General features: G+C 40.4%; 1 protein-coding gene across 1 annotated transcript in view; it reads right to left on the bottom strand.

Annotated features, from left to right (window-relative positions):
• The window catches only part of LOC124553822 (ankyrin-3-like), a 116,354-nt gene that overhangs the window by 5,777 nt on the left and 92,459 nt on the right, over positions 1 to 18,118 (bottom strand). The window contains exon 4 of the mRNA XM_047127808.1: positions 7,183 to 7,332. Coding sequence (XP_046983764.1) covers positions 7,183 to 7,332 — 150 coding nt within the window. The remainder of the gene's footprint in view (positions 1 to 7,182; positions 7,333 to 18,118) is intronic.

The raw sequence follows: 18,118 nt of genomic DNA, 5'->3' as shown, positions 1-18,118 counted from the left end.
TTTCCATTGTCACTTCGAACTTGGTAGTCCACTCCCAGAGATCCAAAAGGGTAACTTGTCCGGAATCTTTTCTCAATGCAGATTGTATCAAGACAGTTTCCCTGTTAACGACGTATGTCCTATGGATACACGTTATGTGGTTTTAATTTATTCGATTCCATTGCCTTCTGCATCCTCGCGTCATTGATCATTACTGACTCTTCACCCTTTTAAGGACAGTTTCCCACCCCAAGGGAAAGGAGTGCCATGAAGCTCTGTCGTTCCTCCACCCTATTTGACAAGGCCTTTGTCAGGAAATTGGCGACTTCTTATGCTGGTCGTCTTTGCTGACACTGCTGTTAATTTTTGTTCAGAGGTTAAGCAGTGCCTGTGCTAGAACCTGGGACACAGAAAATTTTGACCACTAGTCAATGGCGCACTCCTAAGCCATTGGTATATAAAAGCAGACACTGTCCCAACGTTTATTAGAGTAACGTATAGAAATGTGAAGTATGTCGTTCAAGAACTTTTTGAGATTTTGGTAACATTGTTAACAACGTCTTTTACTTTCGAGATAGTACAGCACCAAGAAGAAGCAGTGCGACATAAACGAAAGTTGGTAGGAGTGTTTCTAAATCTGGAATATTATGTATTTTCAAATTTCAAAGAAAGAAACAAAGCCAAACAGATAATTGCAGCATCCAAGAAGTAATCTTGGGAAGACTTTGGAAACAGGGTGGAGACTATGGGTCAAGCTGCTGGAAAACCATTCTGGAGTGTAATTAGCAGTCTTCGAAAGGGAGGTAAGAAGGAAATGACAAGTATTTTGGACAGGTCAGGAAAACTGCTGGTGAATCCTGTGGATGCCTTGGGCAGATGGAGGGAATATTTTGAAGAGTTGCTCAATGTAGGTGAAAATACGATCAGTAATGTTTCAGATTTCGAGGTAGAACGGGATAGGAATGATGATGGAAATAGCATCACATTTGAGGGAGTGGAGAAAATGGTCAATAGATTGCAGTGCAATAAAGCAGCTGGGGTGGAATGTAAGGTCTTAAATGGCTGCACAGGATAATTGAAATGGCCTGGGAGTCGGGACAGGTTCCATCAGACTGGACAAAAGCAGTAATCACACCTATCTTTAAACATGGAAACAGAAAAGATTGTAACAACTACAGAGGTATCTCTTTAATCAGCGTTGTGGCTAAAATCTTCTCAGGTATTGTTGAAAGGAAAGTGCGAGTATTAGTTGAGGACCAACTGGATGAAAATCTGTGTGGGTTTCGGCCTCTTAGAGGTTGTCAGGACCAGATCTTTAGCTTGCGGCAAATAATGGAGAAGTGTTATGAGTGGAACAGGGAATTGTATGTATGCTTTATAGATCTAGAAAAGGCATATGACCGGGTTCCTAGGAGGAAGTTATTGTCTGTTCTACGAGATTATGGAATAGGAGGCAAACTTTTGCAAGCAATTATAGGTCTTTACATGGATAGTCAGGCAGCAGTTAGAGTTGACGGTAAATTGAGTTCATGGTTCAGAGTAGTTTCAGGGGTAAGACAAGGCTGCAGCCTGTCTCCACTGTTGTTCATATTATTTATGGATCATATGTTGAAAACAATAGACTGGCTGGGTGAGATTAAGATATGTGAACACAAAATAAGCAGTCTTGCATATGCGGATGACTTAGTTGTGATGGAAGATTCAATTGAAAGTTTGCAGAGTAATATTTCAGAGCTAGATCAGAAATGTAAATACTATGGTATGAAGATTAGCATCTCCAAAACGAAAGTAATGTCAGTGGGAAAGAAATATAAACGGATTGAGTGCCAAATAGGAGGAACGAAGTTAGAACAGGTGGACGGTTTCAAGTACTTAGGATGCATATCCTCACAGGATGGCAACATAGTGAAAGAACTGGAAGCGAGGTGTAGCAAAGCTAATGCAGTGAGCGCTCAGCTACGATCTACTCTCTTCTGTAAGAAGGAAGTCAGTACCAAGACTAAGTTATCTGTGCACCGCTCAATTTTTCGACCAACCTTGCTGTATGGGAGCGAAAGCTGGGTGGATTCAGGTTACATTATCAACAAGGTTGAGGTTACGGATATGAAAGTAGCTAGGATGATTGCAGGTACTAGTAGATGGGAACAATGGCAGGAGGGTGTCCACAATGAGGAAATCAAAGAAAAACTGGAAATGAACTCTATAGATGTAGCAGTCAGGGCGAACAGGCTTAGATGGTGGGGTTATGTTATATGCGTGGGAGAAGCAAGGTTACCCAAGAGACTCATGGGTTCAGCAGTAGAGGGTAGGAGGAGTCGGGGTAGACCAAGGAGAAGGTACCTGGATTCGGTTAAGAATGATTTTGAAGTAATAGGTTTAACATCAGAAGAGGCACCAACGTTAGCACTGAATAGGGGATCATGGAGGAATTTTATAAAGGGGCTAGGCTCCAGACTGAACGCTGAAAGGCATAATCAATAAATGATGATGATGTTGATGATGACTCAAATTTCAATGCAGTTGCTCAAGAGTAGCACCACTACAAGGAAGCCAATCAGGCTTGCTTTAAAAACACGCTGTAACGGGCTTGAGCGTTAGTTACCTTTGAGTTTGTACGCAGTGAGTTGATGTAGGACAAAAATGCCTTTGAGACGACAAAGACGCTGTTAATAATATCTCATAGAGACTAAGCGAAGTCTGTACTAGGGCTACGAGATTCTGGTTGTTCCTTCCGTGATGTAGAAATATTTCACAGTAATGTACCCACTATACATGCCTGATGGCGGCGGTGATTAGAAGAATATCCGGTCGCAAGAAGACTGGGTTGCAGACGGCCACGTGACACTACTGAGAGGGAAGACCATCCTGTTCTGCGTATTACTCTGGCGCATTGTAATACATCTCCAGCAGCAGTCTGAGCAGCAGTTATCACCAAGTAACACAATGAACTCTTACAAATCGGTTACTTTAAAGACAGCTCCGAACCAGATGCCCTGTAGCATGCGTTTCACTGATCCCAAACCACCAGCCTCGGTGCCAGTAATGGCCATATTTTGATTAGGCCAGTTGGGGGCCTACAACCAGCCTTTCTGTGTGTTAACACACTGGACCTACACCTGGAGTTATGGTCTGTGGTGCGATTTCGTATGACAGCAGGAACATTCTCATGGTTATCCCACACACCTTGTCTGTTTCAACCTGGTGATTCGATCCGTTCTGCTGCCATTAACGAACAGGATTCCAGGGGTAGATTTTCAACAGGATAACGCTCGCTCACTTACCGCTCTTGTAACCCAACATGCTCTATAGAGTGTTGACAAGGCTCTTGGCATTCTCAATCATCAGGTCTGTTTCCAGTCGAGCAGATATGGGACATCATCATATAGTAACTCCAGCACCATTCACCAACAGCATTAACCGTCCCTGTACTGACCAACCAGCTGCATCAGGCATCCAACTCCATTTTAAATACTGATATCTGATACTTGAGCAACACAATCCATACATGTTTGCATGCCTGCATTCGACCTTTTGGCAGTGCTCCAGCATTTCACGTGTCCAGTGGCTTATCTCGCACTTACATTAACTTGCGATCCTGCAATGTTAATCAGTTAAATATGTTACCCCGGCAAATCTATTCCCGACGTTTCACTGTTCTATATAAAAAATTTTTGGTTTTGTGATTCTCTTAAATCCGTGTATTTATAACTGTAAACTATTTTTGTTTAAAGCTGTTCTTGCTTTTAGTCTTCCAAAGCCTATATTTATGTAGGACCTCTTACTAGTCACCACAGACGTCTGATGCCGAAGAAAAAAGGAAGCTTTGGCTCTCTTTCGCCCTGTACATTGTTACTCACATTACTACCATGTTACGCACGATCTGCTCTCCAGGCTGGTTTTCTTAACTCACTCTCAACAAACTTTTCACTCCATTATCGAGTATTGTCTTAATATGTTTCATTTCCTGCTCTTGATAGTTTATTTCCTCATGCTTATGTTTCTCTGTCGCATTTTAGCCAGCTATCTCCTCTTTTTGTATTAGTCTTTTTATGCAGAAATATTTTTCCCATTCCATGTCTTGTCTCTTATTCAACAACAATATTTTATTTTCTAATTTTTTTTCAGCTCCTTTTCTACTGATAATCTGCTAATTTTATATCTAGTACGTGTAACATAATTTACAGACTTTGCCTGAGATCATAGACATTAATTATTTTTGATTATGCTGCATCATCTTACATTGATGAGTTTCTGGTTTATCTACAAAGTATTCTTCGAGGTACTCTCTATCTTTAGTCTTTCCTGTTACACTTACTTCTCGTTGGTTGGCTTCTTATATCAAATGTCTGATGCTATTTGTATACAACAAATTGGGTAAATACCTATCAGGCTCTCAATATTATAAAATTTCAGCGTACATTCTCTGCAGCTTTCTATATTATCAGACCCATGGATGAAGTTTTGTTGACTGCCTGTGTGCATAAAGCTTTTAGACTGGGAAAAGTATTCTGAGAAGTATTTGCTCAATTTGTGGACCACTCGAGTAAATGATTTGGCCACATCTGTGGCTGACCATAATAGGTAATTAAAGCCCGAAATCCTTGAATCACTGGGAGAGAATAAGTTTTCTTAAGTCCACTGAAACATTACTGATCCCATTGTCATTGTTAAAATACCTGGTCGGGTTCCGTGTTTTCTCCTGAATAGGTACAGACTCCTCTATTGCCCAATAACTTGTTGGATTCTGCTCTGATTAATTGTAAAGGCACATTGAATACTCTGAATGGCCACTTTTGGGCCTGTTGAATTCAGGCATCAACTGAACTGTGTCTTGCAACAATATCAGTTCACTATCAGATAGGGTTTCTATTTCACAAAGCGACAGTAAAATATCGGTGACTACCACTATAGATCAATGATTTCAAAGAAGAAAAGTGAAGTGATGACGAATTTACGCTGAAACTTCTGTCACTTCGCCTGTAAAACTCCCTGAGCTACAGAAAGTTTTACAGCTGGCGACATATGGCTACTGTGTCCATCTCCACTCAACCATGCCCACACAATAGGATTGTCCTGATTTTTATTGATCCAAAATAGCCGCCTTTATCACTTGGACACCGACAGGTCCGACTTCCACTTTCGTATAAGCTCATGTTGCCACGAATGATTTCCAAAATCTGCCAATAGACGTTGTCACATACGTCTCTCGTAGTAGGATAAGCCACGGATCTCAACTCATTAAACTCCCCCAGCTACGGTGTTACCAGACACCCTGTGAGAGAATTTCTCATTATGCCGTTGGGAGAATAATCGTGGAAATGCAAGTGAAGGGTTCTTCCCTACATGGGTAATTCATGAGATAGGAAACCATGTACGTCTACGTCTACGACATTACTCACAATAAAGCGCCTGGCGGAGGGTTCAATGAACCACCACCAAGCTGTGTCTCTACCGTTCCGCTCTTAAACGAGGCGCGGGAACATTGAGTACTTAAATTTTTCTGTGCGAGATCTCTTATTATATCGTGTTGATCATTTCTCCCTATTTAGGTGGGTGCCAACAGAATGTTTTCGCAATCGGAGGAAGGAAACTGGTAGTTGAATTTAATGATAGGATCCCATCGCAATGAAAATCGCTTTTGTTTCAATGGTTGTCAATCCAATTCACTTATCATGTCCGTGGCACTATCTCCACTACTTCGCGGTAATAAAAAATGAGCTGCGCTTCTTTAAACTTTTTCGGTGTCATCCGTCAGTCCCACCTGATACGGATCCCATACCGCACAGCAGTACTCCAAAATAGGATGGACAAGAGTGGTGTAAGCAGCCTCTTTAGCAGACGTGTTCCACCTTTTAAGTGTTCTGCCAATGATTCGCAGTCTTTCGTTTGCTCTACGCACAACAATATCTACGTGATCGGTCCAGTGTAGGTCATTTGTAATTGTAGTCCCTAAGTACTTAATTGAATTTACAGCCTTCAGGTTCGTGACACTTATCGCGTAATCGAAATTTTGTGGATTTCTTTTAGTGCTCGTGTGAATAACTTCATACTTTTCTTTGTTCAGGGTCAATTGCTACTAATATAGACCAGGAACGATAGAGGACCTGTAACAATTCCTTGGGGAACGCCGAATATTACATCTGTTTTACTCGATGTGTTTCTGATAGTAAATCACGAATCCAGTCGTGCAACTGAGGCAATATTCAATAAGCACGCAGTTTAGCTAGGAGACGCTTTTGAGGAAATGTGTCGAAAGGCTTCTGTAAATCTAAAAATATGGAATCATTTTGACATCCCCTGTCGATAGCACTCATGACTTCACAAGTATAAAGACCTAGTTATGTTCCACACGAATGATATTTTATAAGCCCTTGCTGATAATGTGTCAATAAATCGTTTTCTTCGAGGTAATTCATAATGTTCAGACACAGCATATGTTCCAAAACCCTACTGTAAATCGACGTTAGTGATATGAGCCAGTAATTCAGCGTATTACTCGTATTTCCCCTTTTGGGTATTGGTGTGACATGAAAAATTTTCCAGTCTTTAGGTGCGGATCTTTCTGTGAGCGAGCTGATGTATGTAATTGCTAAATATGGAACTTTTGTGACAGCATATTCTGATAGGAATCTGCTTCTATGTGTCTCACTTTGAAGTTATTCTTGATAGGAATTCAGGAATATTTATTTCTTCTTATTTGGTCAAGACGTTTCGGAAAACTATGAACAATAACTCTGCTTTTGTGGCACTGTCACCAGTGACTTCACCATCGTTATCACTCAGTGAAGGTTATTGACTGCTTCTTTCCACTAGTGTGCTTAATGTATTACCAGAATATCTTAGGGCTTTCTGCGAGGTTACTAGGCAGAGATTTCGCTGAAAACTGAAATTGATCCCAACACACCAGCAAAGTCGTTATTTTTGGGGAAATATTTAGTGTTATCTTACGCAAGTCAGCTGTCTTAGGAACTGAAAAGGAGTCATGCAACAAACCTGTAGAAGGGTGTATAGATCCCCTTATATCCTTGCCTCGTCGAACGTCACAATTAAGGAAAGGAAGAACTTTATACCTGACCTACAACTTCCGCTTCGTCAAAAACGTAAAATAGCGACATTCGATTTCTTGACTTTATCACTTGGCTAACTGCCCAACATGTCGCACTGTGATTGTGGACAGTCTACACATAAAGTGACTGAACTCACCGCAGGAGAGAGATGGCGACGTCATCAGGCTGGGGAGTCGTCTGGGGAGAGGTGGGGGGCACAGCTGTGGCTGGGCTCCGGCCGTCGTCGGTGTGGCCACTGTGCGGCTGCGAGGAGGGGCCGGTCCTGCTCTCTCCAGCGCTTGGCGTGCTGCACAGGAGGAACACTGCCTCAAAAAGGGTTTTCACATCGAATCCAGTGGTCAGATTACCACAGACTGTACATCTGAGGTACTGTCCACACACAGATAATAGAACACACACTGCCAACGACAGTAGTGGCCCACGTAAGACGAATGACAGCATTCAGGTAATCATACTTCTTCCTTCTCCTCATTTTCTCATACCTGTAGCCTAGCATATTACACAATATTTGGTACAAAATAAATATAAAATGCATACAAAGCTCAACAACTGTGCTTACAACACCCATTGGTCAACATAATTTCAATATACAACAGCATAAATCACTAAGAAATTTGAATGACAGTAACCCTTAAATGCACTTAATGTGGTACTACCGTCATGAGATGGTGTTTGTAGCTCGTATGTTAAGGGGGTTGGACGTCAAACGGACCGACTTGGAGCAGAAGAGGCACCACAAGATACTAAATTCTACTGTCTATATTTTTACAAATGGATTCATAGAATTTTTGTCTGCATGACCAGGATTCACAATCATAACAGTGGAAGTTCAAAAACATAGGTAAATAAATTATTTTTACATGTGAAATTTTATAATTTTTTCACTTACTATTGGTTGCATTTTTTGCTATAGGTACACTTTTCTTCATAAGTAAGAGAGATTCTTCGATGAACTTTGCAGTATACAATCCATACATAAAGGTGTATGAAATTCTAGAATTTATTTCAATTTCAAGAAAATGAATGACCTGTTACATTTTAAACTTCATGTTTAGAAAAAACTCAAATTTTATAATTAATTATGTCAAACTTTACCACAGTTTTTAATAGAGATGGAAAATTCTAGAGTTTTGCATTAAGGAGTTTGTGTTTAATAAGGATACCACGTTGGAAAAGGAATGGCATATTTATTTTGGGTGTTACATGTACCTGAGAACAAAGATTTGTGTTTTGCAGAAAATGGCCATTAAAGCTTCTGGCTGCATTTGGCATCTTTTAGAACTGTCCAGCACCATAAAGAGGTTTTTTTTTCAATTTGTAAATCAGTTTTCGTCTTTTCCACACTCCTATGATTCACTCATTCCGAATTTATCACTTCCAAAAATGATTTATGTTCTTTCACTACACGCTCTGTGTTTATTGCATATAAAGCTTTGATGCAGTTCACTTTGCCCTTGATTCCCATTTTCTCTAAAATACATATCCGGCTTTACACACTATCATAAAAAAAGGAAACTGCATCATAAACACCAACAGCAAGTACATCTCTTCCACACAAAAATTGGTTTTTGGCAATCTTTTCCATGCACATTCATTAAAGCTTTCATTGGGGTTTGGGTGCCGCCATCAACACGTTTCTTCTATGTCAATAGTCTTTTGTTACACGTATGACCATCTCTGGCGCAAATATAAACATTCGAATTTTACACAGCGAAATACACGTATGTATGACAGCAGACGTCTGTGGTAAGGGGTGTAGCGCTTACTCTGGGTACACACAAGACCAGATAGCGTGCCTTATAATCACTGAAATATATATGTTTTATACATCAAACTTTTCAGAAAGATTACAAAACAGACATATTTTCGAAAACTCGATCTTTTTTTAAATTTTTGACTCCCTACCCGCTTAGGAGACAGGAATCCGACTATAGGGGGAAGAAATAGGAGATAGGTATCTAAAAATCTCTTTGGGTTCTTTCGTCGCTGTTGTCTGTCAGAATGATGCGAAAATAAACCGAGAACACGAAGAAATGGGATATAAATCAAGAAGGGGATGAATTATGCCAGTGATATGATGTTGTGCAACATTACTGATGGCCCAAAACAACACAGGGACCGCAACGCTCTCGTAACGCGATAGCACATGGGGAATGGCTCCATTTCCGCCCTGGGGCCACGATGACGACAGCCTAAAGGCCGGTTCCCACTACAGCGCGGCAGCGCGGCGTGCGGCAACGGCAGCGGCAAGCGTTTTCCGCGTTGACGCGGCGGCTCGCGGAATTGGCGTTCCCACCTGGAAGCGGCAGACGCTAGCGGTAGCCAATGACGGACAGCCACTGAGGTACGGGCTGGGACCCACCGAAACGACCGGTGTGTTTGAATAACGATATCTTACACCTACATGAAGGAAAGACGAAGTTGGGTGAAGACATACCAATTTTTCATTTTCTGTACAATGTACTCTTTCACATATTTCATTATTCATGTTTTCTCATTTCAACATAAACAGATGTCATGACTACCGTTCATGATTGTTCACTATCCCCTAAAATATTGAAACAATGTACGATAAAAGAGATTATTCAGATAGTTAAGCAAGACAAAAATTTAAAATGTGATACGGTAGCAGGTACAGGAAAGCACTAAAAACACAAAGGCTTGGGGGAAGGGATGAAAGTGGAAGCCACCTGAGAGAATTTAGCACAGAGCATAATGTAATCATCGCCAGGACCTTGCTTAAGAATCATGAAAGAATAATACATACTTGGAACAAAGTTTTCGAAACCAGATTTTAAATTATAAGATATTTCCTGGTGCAGACGCAAACCTACAATAATTTATTGGTTACGAGCTGTGGTTTACAACTAAAGAGACAGTAAACGGTAGCAAATTAAGGAAATGGAACTTGAATAAGTCAAGACCCACAGTTTTTCGATAATCTTAAAGTTACCGTAATGCAACAACTGACTGAAACAGAGAAAGGAATCCGCTAGAATACGAATGGATATCTTTGAGAGAAAAAGTGGTGAATGCAGCAGAGTATGTGAATGGGAAGAAGGTACAGTAGAAATCGTTAGATAAAACGTGATATATTAAATTTGACACGAGGGAAATATATAAAAATGCAGCAAATAAAGTAGGCCATGGGAAATAGAAATGTCTAAACATGACGTTGACAGAAAGTCCAAAATTGCAACGCGATTTTGCACTTGGAAAACAGGGGAATGAAAATGAGAAAGAACAAAGAAAACTTTGCTCAAAGGAGAAGCAACTGCCAAGGACTCATCTGGCAAGCCAGAACTAAGCAAATAAGAGAAGGCTAGAAAGTGGAAGGAATATGTAGAGAGGAGAGGGGGAGGGATTGTACAAACTAACATAAGCACAATGTTAGATTCCTGTGAAATGTCTGAACACGCAAGGCAATACTGATCCTACCACTTAGTTAAGTAGACACACTGAAGAACTGCGAAACTGTGTTTATAGCATTTGCATGTTTAGAGAAAGATTTTGACAATCTTAATTAAAACATTCTTTGAAGCTCTAAAACATAGGGCCACAAGATTATCTACAACTTGTACAGAGACGAAACTGCATTTCTAAGACTTTAATGACTTGCAAGGGAAGCAGTAATTGAGAAGGCAGAAGTAGAGAGGATATAAAATGAAGACTGTGAATAGCAACAAAAGCGTTCTGAAAAAGAAACTTTGTTCACATCGAATATAAATTCTAATGATTGGGTACAATTTTACAAAGGTATTTGTGTGGAGTGCAGCCTTGTATGTAAGTGAAACGTGGGCTATGAACAGTTCTGTCAAGAAGACAATGGACGCTTTCAAAATGTGGTGATCAATAAGAATGCTGAAGATTAGATATGAGGATCGTGTAACTAAAGAAGAGGAACGGAATTAGAGCAGGAAGAGGAAGAGGAAATTACGGCACAACTTTGACTACAAGAGGGGTACGTTGACAGGACATATCATGAGGCGTCAAAGAGTGAGGACAAAGGGGTTGGGTGATAGTATTCTGATAATAATCATCTGTTGAAATGCTATTCTGCTGTTTTATCGATTAATGTAAGCAGTGAATTTACTATTCCATGCACTTCTCTACGAAACATTTAAACCAGAACTGAAATCAGCTGAACACCAAATCTTTCAACCGCTGTCTGACAACTACTGCATTCTCTTGCAACTTTCAATAACTATCACTGGCTAGCCACACACACATAAAGATTTAAGGAGGACAGAAATAAACAAACATTAGTTTTCAGCATATAATTCTTTAGATTGGCAACATGCACATAAACAAACCAAACTGGAAGGGACATGAGGTGAACACACCGTAGTTATGACTTCAAATCAGTGTTTTCGGTAAAATGTCTACAGCAAGTGACAGAAGAAAAAAGAGCGAATATGAAAATGTGCTTATGTTCCATAATCTAAGTTTTAGTTCAACCTCCAGCATGTGACCAGGTCAGGGGAAACGTAGATGTCCGCCAAAAACTCGATTCACTGTAAGTAATCAGTTGTTGTTGTTGTGGTCTTCAGTCCTGATACTGGTTTGATGCAGCTCTCCATGCTACTCCATCCTGTGCAAGCTTCTTCATCTCTCAGTACCTACTGCAGCCTACATCCTTCTGAATCTGCTTAGTGTATTTATCTGTTGGTCTCCCTCTACGAGTTTTACCCTCCACGCTGCCCTCCAATACTAAATTGGTGATCCCTCGATGTCTCAGAACATGTCCTACCAACCGATCCCTTCTTCTAGTCAAGTTGTCCCACAAACTTCTCTTCTCCCCAATTCTATTCAATATCTCCTCATTAGTTATGTGATCTACCCATCTAATCTTCAGCATTCTTCTGTAGCACCACATTTCGAAAGCTTCTATTCTCTTCTTGTCTAAACTATTTATCGTCCACGTTTCACTTCCATACATGGCTACACTCCATACAAGTACTTTCAGAAACGACTTCCTGACATTTAAATCTATACTCGATGTTAACAAATTTTTCTTCTTCAGAAACGCTTTCCTTGCCATTGCCAGTCTACTTTTATATCCTCTCTACTTCGACCATCGTCAGTTATTTTGCTCCCCAAATAGCAAAACTCCTTTACTACCTTAAGTGTCTCATTTCCTAATCTAATTCCATCAGCATCACCCGACTTAATTCGACTACATTCCATTATCCTCGATTTGCTTTTGTTGATGTTCATCTTATATCCTCCTTTCAAGACACTGTCCATTCCGTTCAGAGTAATCAGTTATTCACGTAAAAATAGATGTGAACTGTTTTATAATCTGCAAGTATCACATATCAAAACAAAACTGAATCATTCTAGATTCCACCGAAGATGCCTTAAAGTAAAAGGCGAAACGCGTCTTGAACCAATAAAGTACACTGGATAAAGAAAAAAACGTTTGTTACGTCCAAAGGAAATAATCAATAGCTGTAGGTAATTAGCAAATTACATCTTATGACATACCAGCAAATTAGTTTCGGTTTAACTTCTCATTACACATGCTATTAAATGCTGTTTAAAAAAATTAATCTATCCCTTCCGAAAAAACTGTAGTTTCTTTCATATCTTGGTAGTTAAACAGATTTAGGATATTTATCATGCGACGAAATACATGAGTTTTTACAAGTTATCGTTTGCAAAAAAACACGTTTCGATTTCTTGAACCGTTTACGAAATTTGCAGTTGATACAACCACATGGTTTACGACGAGAAGGACGAAGTATCGGTCGCGTCGCGAGCGACCCGCGCGCGATCACCGCACAGCCCGTCCGCCGACATATCATCCAATATCTCGAGAACGGTGATAGCTAACGTTCTGCTCTCAGCTTTGAAAACAATTTCGATATGTTGACTAAATTTCATACGCAATAATGTATTACCTAAAATGAACTGTACGCAAAGTCCACGCAATGCGTGTTTACCTCTGCACACTCATTCAAATTTCGTGTAAAGGTTTACGTAAATGCGATACAGCAAGTAACCACGGCGAATAACGAAAAGAAATTCGGTCCTTTATCGAGAGAAGATATCAGGCTGTAACATGCCCAAGAATCAAATTTTTCTACCGAATAGTTTCCTTGGAATCGGATGATAAGTATTTCATAGCTGCCGCCGCGTCCGCGCCAGCGGTTCGGCGAAAGTTCGTGTGGCCCGGGGGTCCGTACCTGACGTCACGCTCAGCGCGTTCTATGATTGGCGGCGCGCACCTGGAGCGCGGCACGCGGCAGCGGAAGCGGTTCGACATGGTCAAACCGCGACGCAGAGCCTGCCGCGCCTTGCCGCTGACGCCATTTCCATGGCAACCACGTAGCTGACGCGCGGCAGCCCTAGTGGGAACCGGCCTTAAGTCGCCAGCCACCCCAGGCATCGCGTCGCCCCCTGGGTAAACGGCAGACAGCCCGGCGGCTGCATCGGGGGTCACCACTGGGTGAGGCGAATGCCGCGCCGAAAACTGGGGTCGACCTCCATGTCTGTGTACAGCGAGAGAAACTCGAAAGCGCCGAACTGCTCCTTTGCCAAGAAGACTACCGTCACAAGGGACGTCATTTTCGTCTCGCCGCTCGCTACTCGCTATCAAAGACAACTGAGGCGTAAGGTATTTATGGTATAATGAAAAAGTTGATCTATGAATACTAGAAGTACACATATAACATGTAGGGATTAATTCTTGTCACTTTACTGTTCCATCAAGTTGTTAGACTTCCATGAGCCTTAAAAAAGAGTGCTCGTATGCCATTGCCGAGTAATGGCTCCTCTGTGAGTTTTTTCTGTATGTTGGTATTTTAATGCCTCACAAGGAGGTGACAAAATAGCCAAATACAGTATGTCTACAAGGCACAATGTCGTTGATAAATGTTGCATAATATGAAACGAATGAGGTACGATAGAAGACAGTTACCGAATTTTCAGATGTTTAAGTGAATTTCGCCCACTTACGGTGAATAGAAAGAAACGCTTGTTGCTTACTTTTATGTTCCTTGCATAAAATTGCACGATAGATCGTCATGTGGTCGAATGAGTCATTTTAGATGAAAATTGCCAGTTAATTTATACATCTATTTCTACTCTTAACATCACCATACAATTACTATTCTTTTCCCCCAAAATGGTAACAAGAAATACAGATTGAGTTATCAGTTCCCATCCATAACTTTTTACATATTACAAACATAGAAAGTCTTCTACAGAGTAGAAGGAGTTCTCAAGCAGAAACTTTTTCAGTTTATTTCCAAATTTTACCATACTGTCTGTTAGACATTTTATATCACAGGGTAAGTGGTCAAAATTTTTTGTTCAAACCTTAATGGCAACCTAAAGAAAACCTTAATGTTCAGTAATGAATGTAATTTTTTCTTCTATTATTGTGATCATGTACTTCATGGTTCCTTTTGAACTGTAGTAGATTGTTTACAACAAGTTTCATGAGGGAATAAATATACTGTGAAGCGGTAGTCAGTAGGCCCAACTCCTTAATCAGATGGCTACAAGACGATCGCGCGTGAGTGCCACATATTATTGTTACAACTCGTTTTTGGGCAATGAAGACCTTCTTTCTTAAAGACGAATCACCCCAGAACATTATTCCATATGACATTGCTGAATGAAAAGAAGCAAAATATGTCAACTTACTGATTTATCTCTTTTCAAAATTTGCTATGATTCTAAGTAAAAATGTAGCGAAACAAAGTTTTTTTAGCAGTTCCCAAATTTATGTTTTTCCAATTAAAATTCTCATCAATATGGACACCTAAGAATTTTAAAAGTTTCCACCTTATGTATTACTTCACCACCATGTGTTACACTTATCACAGATGCAGTACCCCCAGAGGTGCAGAACTGTATATAATGTGTCTTTGTGAAATTCAGGGTGAGACAATTTGCAGAAAACCAAACAATGATACTTTTGAGAACTTTGTTTACATTTCTTCCAGTTCTGTATGAGTACTGAGAGTGATAACAATACTGTTCTCATCTGCAAAAAGAACTAATTCTGCTTGCTGTACATTAGATGGTAGATCATTAACATATATGAGAAACAGTAGTAGACCTAAGATTGAGCCTTGGGAAACCCCATATGTGATTTCAACCCAGTCAGAATTATGTCCCTGAATTCTGTTGGTTGAGTTACTACTAAATACAGCTTTTTGAAACCTTTTGGTTAGATGTGATAAGATGCATTGGTTGACTACACCATCAACCCTACAAAATTTATCTAGCAGTATATTATTATTTACACCATCAAATGCCTTGGATAGGTCACAGAAAATACCCACCAGTGCTGTTTTGTTATTTAATGCTTGTACTATCTGGTGTGCGAACATTTAAATGGCATTCTCAGTAGAGCACCCCTTCTGAAAGGCAAACTGTGATTTGGTGACAATATTATTGTTGCCAAGATGTGATAATCTTCTACAATACATCGCCTTCTCAAAAATGTAGGTAAATGATAGAAGCTGTGAAACAGGTCGGTAGTTGCTGATGTCTCTCTTATCTGTGAAATAAAAGGTGTCACATTCAAATTCAAAACTGAACGCTATTCAGTCTGTGAATCCAAAGAAGAGTGAAGACACCGATTGAAACAAGTGTACTGTTACAAGTCACTGTTTCAGAATTAATAATGCGATGTGTGACAGATAAATTGAAGCATACCGAAAAAACGGTGAGATGTCATTCTGGCTTCTTACACAAACGCACCATCAGCTGCAATGTAACTGATCAGGGTCTCAAATCTCCATGACAGGTAGACCAGACACCACAGCACGTTTATATAATGCCCATGAACAGTGTCAGATGTTGTGTGATACTTGTGAAGGATACAGAGACACTTTCTACGCATGTGTTACCTGCAACTGTTATAATTTGGAAGCTGCTCCACTCCCGTATAATTGTGCAGCAATAAGATTTTGGGGCATTTAGATGTTACAGTTGAGTTGCACATGACCACGAGGGCAGGCATTATCGTTGTCAAGGTTACAGTCTATCACGTCTGGTCAAGACAAGGGAAGAATGCCATATTGCATACTGGGCTCACAGTGATCCCTTTACAACTGTGCCTACCATCTGAGACCAAATAATGGTCTTTTATCAGCAATGTGTTATCCTGCACCATGGTTCAGAGATTCATTTATTGGTTTATTTGTATTTTTATGTCATTTTTGCAATACCCTGTTGGGTGGAACAGCGATCATTGCAATTTATAAATAACAGACTCATTAGCCAGAACATTATTATCACCTGCCTATCATCGATTAAATGTGTACTGGCCATAGCAGCGTCACTTCACGAGGAATGACTGCTAGTCAGACGCATGCACAGTCGATGTAGGATCAGCAAATGTGCTGTCCATCTGTAGATGGGGAAGGTATGCTGTATGTCCCAGTTTGAAGGAGGGAATTTTATGATGACCTGAACGCTTATCACGAGCATTTCGGAATGCACGATTTGTTGAGTATTCGAGGAGCGCTGTGGTGATTGCCTTCGACATATGGCGAAACCAAGGTGAAACTATGTCCAGACGTCATGGGGTTGGGTGGCCATCCCTAATTACATTCTCGAATGTTGTAGGCCGGGCAGACTGGTAGAACGCGACAGACGGTGCAGGCTACAAGTGTGTCTGAACACACAGTGCCCTCAAGACTCCTAACAGTGTGCCTCTGCAGCTGACAACCCATACATTTGTTAATGTTAACATCATGACATCAGCAACTATGACTAAAATGGGCACATTAGCAGCTCCTGGACACCTATGCTGTGGGACCGAGAGAAACTGGCGCTTTTTCCAATGTGCTCTAGGGAAATTCACCTTGACATACATAGGTCCAGTAGAGATTGTTCAAGGCACCATGATGGCCAACAAGTAATATACACTTGTTTCAGACCACGTACTCCTCTTCATGAGGATCATGTTTCCCGATGGCAGCGGCGTTTTTCAACCAGGTAATGCACCATATCACAAGGAATGGAAGTGATGGAGTATTTCGAGGAACAGAGTGGCGAGTTTCAATTAATGTGCTGGTCCCACAACTCACCAGATGGGAATGCGATCGAACACATCTGGGATGTGTCTCGACGTGGCGTAAGAGCTCATTCCCCTGGTGAGGAATTATTGGGAATTAGGTGCCTTGTGTGGGCAGTGTGGCGCCAATTCCCTTCCAGAAAATGATGCGTCACTGCTGCTATCCGTTGCAAAGGTGGACATATCAGGTATTACATAGGTGATTATAATGTTCTGGCTGATGAGTGTTTATGTTTTAGTCCTTAGTAGCAGTTTTCATTTAGTCTACTGGTTACTGGTTTTGGTATACAGTACCACCTCAGGACATCATCTGCCATGCTCTCGGGAAACTACTAGGTACCTCAAATATGTCAAGCTTGTAATAACTCTTATTTCTTTCTTATTTTGAACATTATAATATGGTATGTCTACAATATAAGATTTTCACTATCCTTATTTCTGTCTACTAGTATGCTCCAACATTCATATGGATATCGATGTGGTGCTCTACATAGTGGCATTCGTTATTTCAAATCATCTTGCCCAATTTTGCTATTTCATTTTACATATTGCTATTAACACCACAATGAGAACTGATACTGTAATTGCAGTAATAAACAATATAACTCTTACAACTATTGAAAGCCTCTATTAATACTGCATCACCATGAATTTTCTCTAGAATCTACAACTACTACTGTTATTACTATGTTACTACTGACATTTGTTACTAATATTAACACTAATACAAATACTTATACTGCAGTTACAAAAGATAACATTATATTTTCTGCCTCAGATAGAAAGGTTACTAGCTTACTGCCTTGTATAGCTTTGCTCTTTCCATGTACTGTAATCTAAGGTGGACACACATACACACGCAATTTATTAGAAGGTGGGGTCAAATAAAAGCAGCCAGAGATTAGAGTTCTATAGTACAAAGCAATACAACACAGGAAAGTAAATGCAGCACTAAGATGACTATATCAGCTGTTGAAAATGACCACCATTCATCTCTTGATGCTTTTGGGCCCTGGTCGGTAGGATGCTGAAG

This window comes from Schistocerca americana, chromosome 11 (genome assembly GCF_021461395.2).
Source record: "Schistocerca americana isolate TAMUIC-IGC-003095 chromosome 11, iqSchAmer2.1, whole genome shotgun sequence".
NCBI lineage: Eukaryota > Metazoa > Arthropoda > Insecta > Orthoptera > Acrididae > Schistocerca > Schistocerca americana.
The sequence above is the reverse complement of the archived record's forward strand: the minus strand, read 5'-3'. Positions and strand labels throughout refer to the sequence as shown.